The sequence below is a fragment of the Carassius gibelio genome, chromosome B1 (assembly GCF_023724105.1).
Source record: "Carassius gibelio isolate Cgi1373 ecotype wild population from Czech Republic chromosome B1, carGib1.2-hapl.c, whole genome shotgun sequence".
In the NCBI taxonomy this organism is placed as follows: Eukaryota; Metazoa; Chordata; class Actinopteri; order Cypriniformes; family Cyprinidae; genus Carassius; species Carassius gibelio.
In genome coordinates this window covers 29,154,854-29,164,507 of record NC_068396.1, presented here as the reverse complement: position 1 = coordinate 29,164,507, position 9,654 = coordinate 29,154,854, and the positions used below count along the sequence as shown (strand labels likewise).

The window sequence follows — 9,654 nt, the reverse complement described above, 5'->3', positions numbered from 1 at the left end:
AATTAGATTGAAGTCTCTGCGAACCTATTGCTTTAGTGTAAAAAGTGATTGACGTGAGCGTAATCCAATGGCTGCAGTTCGTACAGACTATTACCGCGAGGGCGGGATTTCCTGAAACCATTCACTTTCCGGCTACTCCACTGAAGGGCACCAGTTTGCTTGGTAAGTCATGTTTCACATTTTAATAGAAATGCCTTTTATTCAGCGAGTTTTGAAAGTCAATGCTGTTTTTATGTTATTTGCAAAGCGAATATATAACGTTACTGCTCAAAACCCGCGGGTTCGCTTTTAACAAATACGCTTGGTTTAGCAAACGGACTGAGGAGCTAATATATAAATTATAATATTGAACACATTTGAACTTTAAACATTATTGACATTACCTATAAAATCTCGCTATACAACTACATTTCAGAAGAAGAATAAGTTAACTGTCTTCGTTTCAATAAGCAGTGTTGTCCATTTTGAGCGACCTTATGTATTTATGAAAAACGTTGCGTAACTTATGGATTTATTTATTTTTATTTATGAATCTGGCTTATTAACAGATTGCGCACAGAAATCATGGGAGGACACGACGCAGGAACTCACCACCAGTTCACTGGCATCGCCAAATACTTCAATTCATACACAATCACAGGCAGGAGGAATGTAAGATGAATTACACTCGAGCAACACAAACTCTGCCATCATTATGCAATTAAGCACAAGTACGCATTGCCTTTGTATTTTCCACTACATTAAGTATTTAAACCGAACTGTTTTCCCCTTGACTTCAGTGTGTGTTGGCCACATACGCCAGTATCGCTGCCCTTGTCCTCTTCTTCAAATTGAAGCCCAAGAAGCAAAAGGCTGTGAAGTCAAGTTAACTTATAGTAAGTACTGCCTAAACGTAACTTTTCCAAAATCTATGTAAATTTCCGAAAGTTTAATTCCATCTCTTTTTCTTCTGTTTCCAGGATGTTTCAGGAAGCTAGATGTCATTGTTTTGACTTCAATTTAACTATGTGAAGAATAAAAAAAGATCACTTGTACCAAACAAATATTGTGTAGAAAACTTGTTTTATTTACAATTTTAGGCACCTAGCATTAAAATTTGTACAGGAGAGTATTCATATGCAACGTATTTCAAAGATTAAAAACCAGTTTCTGAATTTGAAAAGTTCATTTACAAAGAAGAAAGGAGACATAGAGGGCCTTGAAAAAACAAGATTGGCAGTGATGTTATCGTTGAGAAAAAGAAATTAACTCCTTGTGAGCATGAAAATTTGATCTACGATCAGCATCCGAATGATGCAAGAGGTATTTGTGTCTGCTCTAAGCTCATGTATGCTCTGTGTTTGATGGTTCACTGTGATGTCTTTCTCTTCACTTGAACCTATTTCACATGTTGGGATGAGCAGTAATCTTTAAATAATATGCACCGTTGATGAAAAACAGACACCGCTACGTAAAGCCATTGTCCTCAGGAATCCCAGGTCCCTTCACTGAGAGGTGTACGCGCCTGCAGCCAGTAGCAGGTTGCGTCTGGTGAAGTGGAGGTGGGTGACAGGTGTGGATTTGCTGTGATACGTCCCAAGCAGCAGCTCCTGGGAGTTATCCGGCAGGGGAACGTGGCCCGTCGCTGCAGTGAAGTCGTCGGTCTCCACATCATCGAAAGCCTTAATGGAGTCCCATAGTCGAACGGTGTTATCCATAGAGCCTGGAGCAAAACACAAGAATTTCAAGTTGAACTGAATGACCTTTATTAAACCTGTAAAGACTGACATGTGGAACAATAGTGTGAAACATTATTTTTCTTAAATGAAACACAAAAAAGGGGGAAAAAAAACTGCAATATTCTATGTTTTAGTTAATATTTGATACAAAGGCTTTTATATGTAATATAGTGTCAAATCAATAGTTGTTTTCATCCACCAATTTCTATGCTCATAAATTCTAAAAATCAAGTAGGATAAACTTTTTATACGATAAGAAAAAAAATGTGCATAAACTACGATAAAAACACATTTACCGAATAAATTCCACCATACGCATTGAAAAAAAGTAATATGACTTTGCACTAGGGGTTGTACGACTACTGATTTCTGCTAGTTGATTTCTTATTTAAAAAAAATAATTGAGTTACTTGACTACTCGTGGTTCATGCTACTATAAATGAGAAGACATTAAATAGTTCTTATTAAACGTTTATATATCACATGTGTAAATTGTCTAAACTTTATAATTATGACATTACATATTGAAATTTTTTTGGTTAATGCATGCTCAAGTAGTTGATTGCTGCCGACTAGTGGTTGAAGTAATCAATCACTCGACTAGTCTACGCAAGCCCTATGAGACAGGATAACTTTACTAACCAGCGGACCGATCTCGTAATGCAATACAATACAGTAAATGTTCTTTAAAGGGATACTCCACCCCAAAATGAAAAGTTTGTAATTAATCACTTACCCCCATGTTGTTCCAGAAAAGCTTTGTTCGTCTTTGGAACACAATTTAAGATATTTTGGATGAAAACTGGGAGGCTTGAAACTGTCCCATAGACTGGCAATTAAATAACACGGTCAAGGTCCAGAAAAGCATCGTCAGACTCAGAATAGTCCATAGTGGTTCAACCGCAACGTTATGAAGTGACAAGAATATTTTTTTGTTTGAGAATTAACCAAAAATAAAGACTTTATTAAACAATTCCTGTCAACAGTCTCCTCTGTGTCTCTCCACATCACTCAGCCGACTGCCTACGCTCTTCTGTGTCAGCCGCGCCACAAGGATGCTTCTATGTGTATTTATGCTTTGATTTGAAAGGCAACAGCACATCCTTTTCGCGCGGCTGAAACAGAAGAGCATAGGCTATCTCAAGCCTCCCAGTTTTCATCCAAAATATCTTAAATTCTGCTCCGAAGACGAACTAAGCTTTTACGGGTTTGGAACAAAATTTAATTTTTTTTTTCATTTTGGGTAGGAGTATCCCTTTAAAAGCCTGATGTTCTGTATAATTTCTCATGCTCGTTATATATTTTTAAAGAATGATGTATGGATCATCAAGTAAACTAAAACAAAAAGACTCATACCACAACATAAAATGGGATGTATTTAGAATTAAACTAAAATGCCTCTGACTTACTAAATAAAAAACGAACAAAAACTATCAATTGGACAACAGAAGGCATTCATCAGATTGTGTTGTCTGACCTGATGCGAGGATCTCTCCATCTCTGCTGAACTTGAGGGCATAAATAGTGTCTGTGTGACCCTTTAACTCTCCGATCATCAGTCCATGTCCAATATCCCATAGTAAAACTCTCCCGTCTGTGGATCCAGATGCCAGGAACTTTCCATTGGGTGAAAATGCTAGAGAATGGATGGGGCCCTGAAAAACAAACATTATCATTTTACATTACTCATAAGACTCTGTATATAGAAAAAATAAGGGCCATTGGGTAATAAATTATTAATGAGAAAGACATTATAAAAAAAAAGTTAAGTCGGTCTGTTAGTGAAGGGTTTGAATGGCATGACAAGGGTCAGTGTTTTGAATAGCAGCTGAAATAAAATATATAAATTAGACCAAAACCTTAATTAGAAAATTACCTTATTTTCCGGACTATAAGTTGCACCTTTTTCATGGTTTGGCTGGTCCTGCGACTTATAGTCAGGTGCGACTTATCAAAATTAATTTGACATGAACCGAGAGAAATGAACCAAAAGAAAACATTACCGTCTACAGCCGCGAGAGGGCGCTCTATGCTGCTCAGTGCTCCAGTAGTCTACACTGAACACATAGAGCGCCCTCTCGTGGCTGTAGACGGTAATGTTTTCTCTTGGTTCTAAATAAATGCGACTTATACTCCAGTGCGACTTATATATGTTTTCTTCCTCATCATGGCGTATTTTTGGACTGATGCGACTTATACTCAGGGGCGACTTATAGTCCAAAAAATACGGTAATTGAAATACAATACGTTTAAGCTGAAGTACTAAAATGACTAAAACTAAAGCTCACAATGAAAATATTAATACTATAATAGTAAGGCTACATAACACTGAGAGGGAGAAAATTAATAAAGAAAGAACGTCTCGGAGACAGTGATGCAATGCTAATTCAAAGACAAATGAGATGATTGGGACTTCCTGTCAAGTGCTCATTTCAATACCTTGTGACCTGTGAAAATGCGGACACAGTTTCCATTCAGGACATCCCAGAGGCGTATAGTGCGGTCGGTCGAGCCTGTGGCCACATAGTTAGAGTTGGGGTGGAATCGCGTGCAGGTGACGTCAGCTAGATGCCCAGCAAATATCCGCAAGGGCTGGTAATGATCGGTCGCCCAGAGGCTGGGAATCAAATTAAGATTAAGAGCCTACTTGATTAAGGCATTGAAAACATTTGCAATATCTTCTCATTTATAGATGGTCACTTCATAACCAGATTAAAAAAAATGGTATATATGACATAACTCATAACGGCATTATAATAATGAGAATCTACTGTACCGTGCTACTCTGTCATGTCCTCCAGACACAAAGTAATAACCAAAGGGTGAGAAGTGAGTGTCCCACACCGGATAGTTATGTCCTTTATACCCCACGAGACACGTAAACGTTTGCAGGCTCCACAGTCTGACTGTTCCGTCCTCAGAACTGGACAAAAGATAGTTCCTGAGAGACACAGAGATATTAAACCACACTGTCAGATCTGCTCGGAACGCTTTAAAACTGCAGGACGAAAACCCATCATGCAAAACATGTTAAGTCCATAGCAAAGCAATTGATCAGCTGTTCCTTACGCTTACAAACCTTCATTGTTGTCTCGTTTTACGTAGAGATACTTTTAGAGGATAGTCTGATACCTGTCTGGACTGAAGCTGAGACCGTACACCGGCCCGCCGTGACCGTAGAGGATCTTCAGCTCACTGGCCGTCTTCTCATCCATGATCCTCTCCAGAACGTCATCAGACTCTTTATCAATCAGATTCAGCTCTAGAGGATCGGACAGCATAATTGAAACCATACATCGCTTACACTGATGTCTAGAAGTGGAAAAATTGGGGTTGAGATAAAGGTAAGATTTATGGAGATGCATACCTGTTGCAGATTTGACTTTGCGTAGTTTTTTAGGTGTGACGCTCCATACGCGGACTGTGGAGTCTGCAAACCCTCCCGCTAACAGACTGGAGTCATCAGTGAAGTCTACTGCCGTCAAACCCTGAGCCACAACACACAATAAGCATTTGTGAAGTCAAGCAACACTAAACATCAACGAAAACCCTGCCAACCTGGTAGGCGTTGAGGAACGAATAGAAGCAAATGGAAGGCAGGTTCTCCGGGTTGAGCCGGATTCTCTTGGTGCACTCCTTCATGTACATGACCTTGTCCAGTTTGTCTGAGTCCTTCAGCTCCGGCAGAGGGATCCTGTCAGACAGAGAGAAGAATATCAGGTTATGAAACTGTGCATCCAGTTTCAAATCATTTCTAAGCATCATCTAAATTCTAATGGAAAAAAAAACAAAAAAACATGTCCAATATACACTACCTTTCAAATGTTTGGGGTTGGTAAGATTTTATAATGTGTCTGAAACAAGTCTGTTTTTAAATGTGTTTAATCGCATCCAAAATAAAAGGTTTTGTTTACATAATGAGTGTTCACTGTGTATATTTATTATGTAATTTAAGAAATATTTTTATATATTAAATATATTTATATATAATATGAAATGTAATAATATAAAAAAAAATAAGTGTATATACATGTAAATATTTTCAGGGTATATACTGCATGTGTGTGTGTGTGTGTGTATATATATATACATACATTAATAAACACAGTACACATACAGTATATTATGCAAACAAAATCTTTTTCATTTAGGATGCGATTAATCGTATGACAGCATTAGCTTAAAGTAATTATTTTCTATTTAATATCTTTTTAAATGTAATTTATATCTGTGATGCAAAGATTCATTTTCATTATTCCAGTCTTCAGCATCACATGATCCTTCAGAAATCATTTAATGATTCAGATTTATTATCAGTAAATGTTTATTATTATTATTATCAATGTTGAAAACAGTTGTGCTGGCTTAATAATTGAATGTAAATAATGATACATTTTTCTGTATTCTTTGATGAATCTAGAAATTGTAATGATTTATTTAAAATAAAACTAGAAATCGTTTGTAACAATGAAAATGTTTTCACTGTCACTTTTGATCAATTTAAGGTGTCCTTTATGAATAATAATATTATATATACACACACACACACACACACACACACACCCCAAACTTTCTCAAAAGTTAGATCTGAATGAAACTGGTTTTTCATAGTAGCTGAATACTGAGCTTCTGTCGTACCTGTTCTGTTGAGGAGCGTTGGGGTCTTGTTTCTTACTCTTGGAGCCCACACTGTCTTTTTTTGTTTTCTTCTTCTTGGGCTTCCCTTCCTCATTCTCTGCTTCATCATCTTCATCATCTAACGGGACCTCTATCTCTGGCTCCTTTAGCAGCCCATGGAATACCTGGAACCATCAGAAACAATACATACATCATTAAACCACACGATCATTTTCAAATAAGAGATGATTGTAGTTCGAGAGATTGCAAATATGAGATGATTTTTTTTTAAATCACTTTAAATGCCTTTCCTCATAATTTCCTCAAAGAACAAACTTTCTCATTATGATCTTATCGAGTAATGATATTACAAAACATCCCTAAACACTAGTTTTCAAAGGATTGTTATTTTTTTTACATAAATGAACACATTTATTTGGCATTAAATTAATTAAAACACATTTACAATGTTACAAAATATTCCTACTTCAAATAAATATTGTTCTTATAATAAAATATCAAATAATAAATAAAATAAAATAAAATAGAATAATTTCTAAAGGATCATGTGACACTAAAGATTGGAGTAATTTTGAAAATTCAGCTTTATTTTACAGTTTTACTGTATTTTTTTATAAAATAAATGCAGCCTTAATGAACATAAGAGAGTTCTTTCAAAAAGTTAAAAATCTCTCCAATCTCAGACTTTCGAACTGGATATTTTCCATATGGAAACATATCTAACCTTGACTTTATTGACTTCTCGCCTGGCCTCTCCTGCAAAACTGCCGGACAAGCTGTCGATCTGGCTCTTGCTGCGTGGCATGCCGTCAAAGATGTCGATGTACAAGTGCTCCTGAATGATGTTCCATATCTGGTTATTATGCCTTTCCTGCAAGTGTCTCTTGAGCAGCTGGTACGAGTCTCTGGAGATGCGCAGCACGAACCGGCTGGTGCGGAAGTCCAGCAGCGCCTCGTTCCCCTTCAGGTGCTCTTTCTTAGTGAGGCCGCAGAGAATGCGCAGGTCATCCTGATAGTAACACTCCTGATCGCCGCCGAACCTATCAGCACACAGCAAACGAACAGGTTAAGCCACTACTGAAGAGTCCAGTGTTTAGATTTACTGAATAAAAATGGCCATTATTATCATCCCTGATTAATACCACAGCTTAAACAAGATCTGATGCTTACTTCTCAAAGAAAGCCTTTGCTTTACTCTCATGGTTGTTGTAGACCAGCTCCAGGTACATGTGGACGAACAGAGGGTAGAAGAGCTGGGACAGCTCCGCTCGGTGACAGTCCAGCACGGACTCGATGAAGTTCTTCAGGCCGGTGTAGTACACCTGGTACAGAGAGGGATCCCCCTGCTGACTGTACGCTGATAACACCACACTGACATCCAGCTGCTCATCTGCTCCTGCAGCCGACAACACAAACATCACTGTCAATCACACACTCACATGTTTGTGATATACTCTAACTGCATGTTGAATAACGCATGCACTGGCATGAGAAAGTTTGGGAACCCTTTGCAGAATCTGTGAAAATATCAATAATTTTAACAAAATAAGGAAGACTCTTATGCTCATGAAGGCGGCATTAATTTGATCAATATCACGGTTACAGAAAATACTGGGAAATATTACAGTTTAAAATAACTGTTTATATTTTAATTTTAAATATAATTATTCATGTGATGCAGAGATGATTTTGTACTGTATTAACAAATTAAAAGATGCAATGCACCTTTAATTTACTCATTAAAGGTACATCGCATGATAAATATCGACACTCACTCTTGACTGTTGCGGGAGTCGGTGTGTTTTGGGGGGCGGCTGCTGATGGGATGGACACCCGGCTGAGCAGAGAGTTTGCATCCCCTCCACCCCCGTCCCCCTTCCCTCCTCCGCTGCCCTCGAGAGTCTGTGAGTCCTCCTGGTCTCCTAAACCGGCTTCCCGCCGCAGGATCTCCACCGAGTCCGACAGTTTATTCCGCTTTAGAAACTGCAGAACTGCGATCAAAGTTTGCTGGTCCTCCTGCGTCGGGGCTCCGCCGGCGGTGAGGGGCGTCCCGCTCGCTGTGCTCCCCGAGAGGTTTGACGTCCCATCGCTGAGGACTTCTGGCTTTGTCTCTTTCTCTGCGTCCAGCTCCATCTGTCCATCTTGCACAGCCGCCATTTTTCCCCCTGGCGCTGAAAGCAATGGCGTCATGACGTACGCCGCGTAGTACTTCATGACGTAGGCAGCCTCCTTTTTTTTTTTTTTTTTTTTTTTTTTTTTTTTTTTTTTTTAGATGTTCTCACTGCAGAACCACACAGTCTATGTGCAGAACACGAGATCCAGGAGTGCAACTGAATATCCACTACTCATGTGAATTTCGTAGTGATGAAAAATAAACAATTTTCATTGCATCTATACAAAGGTATTTTGGTTGATGTTAAGAATTTGATTACAAGAAAACTTAAGACAGCTGTTAAACTGGGTGGGTCTGATATCTGAATGATATATGTTGATGATTATGGGATAGAAAAATTATAAAGCGTATATTATTCAATTTCAATCAAAATTCAATCTAAAAAATGCCAGTTTCATATTGTATTAAAATAAAATGAACTGGTTGACCAGTATGAGTTTTGTATGAGAGATATAAAAATTCTTCAAATACTTTTCTTAGATGATATTAGTAAAACATACATTAAACATTTTAAATATATTTTAAACTTTTGCATAATGTAGCCTAAGTAGATTTTTGAAATGACAAGAGGGAACAACCAGACAAGTCGAGACAAGTCATAGAACCCTGATTATTTCTTATAATTTACATGACATTTGTATAAAGTGAAAAGATTTTCTGTTTGATTATTACAATCAATCATCACTGGTTTGTATTCTCCACTCATTTCCCTTCAGGGCGCGCGTGTCACGTCTACGCCATCACAAATTCGAAATGACGTCGCGCGCTTTCAGCGGAGAGCTTTACATTACGTTTGAAAGCGCGTCTTTACGTAAAAGACGTATTATCTTCCAAAGTGACTGTGAAGGCATTAATGTAACAGCAGCGGATGAGCGGAGAGAGGGAGTACTGTACTGCGCTATCCTTCACTTTCCGGTAGGAGGTGGTGTATGGAAAGCCTGACTAATTTCCGTGAATCGGTTCTTTTGAACAGCTAGTTTCAAAGAAACCATACAGCGATTCTTTACGTCATGACGACATTACGTCACCACGTGGTCCCGGCGTGGCTCTGAAACGTTACAAAGCCACATGTAAACACATATTGCTGTTTACTATGTTGTTTTCGATGGAATTTTATGCAAAAGA

General features: G+C 38.2%; 2 protein-coding genes across 2 annotated transcripts; one reads left to right on the top strand and one right to left on the bottom strand.

Annotated features, from left to right (window-relative positions):
* The first annotated feature begins 24 nt into the window (after positions 1 to 24).
* LOC127949098 (ATP synthase membrane subunit K, mitochondrial) lies at positions 25 to 1,043 on the top strand. The gene is made up of 4 exons (XM_052546037.1): positions 25 to 162; positions 549 to 651; positions 780 to 875; positions 960 to 1,043. The coding sequence occupies exons 2-3, from the start codon at positions 565 to 567 to the stop codon at positions 867 to 869; spliced, it is 177 nt and encodes a 58-aa protein (XP_052401997.1). The 5' UTR covers positions 25 to 162; positions 549 to 564; the 3' UTR covers positions 870 to 875; positions 960 to 1,043.
* Positions 1,044 to 1,045: 2 nt separating this feature from the next.
* LOC127949091 (transcription initiation factor TFIID subunit 5-like) lies at positions 1,046 to 8,585 on the bottom strand. The gene is made up of 11 exons (XM_052546031.1): positions 8,132 to 8,585; positions 7,527 to 7,752; positions 7,081 to 7,396; positions 6,357 to 6,520; positions 5,277 to 5,412; positions 5,086 to 5,206; positions 4,851 to 4,980; positions 4,495 to 4,659; positions 4,158 to 4,335; positions 3,196 to 3,373; positions 1,046 to 1,702 (listed from the first exon to the last, which is right to left on the bottom strand). The coding sequence occupies exons 1-11, from the start codon at positions 8,568 to 8,570 to the stop codon at positions 1,485 to 1,487; spliced, it is 2,271 nt and encodes a 756-aa protein (XP_052401991.1). The 5' UTR covers positions 8,571 to 8,585; the 3' UTR covers positions 1,046 to 1,484.
* Positions 8,586 to 9,654: the final 1,069 nt, after the last annotated feature.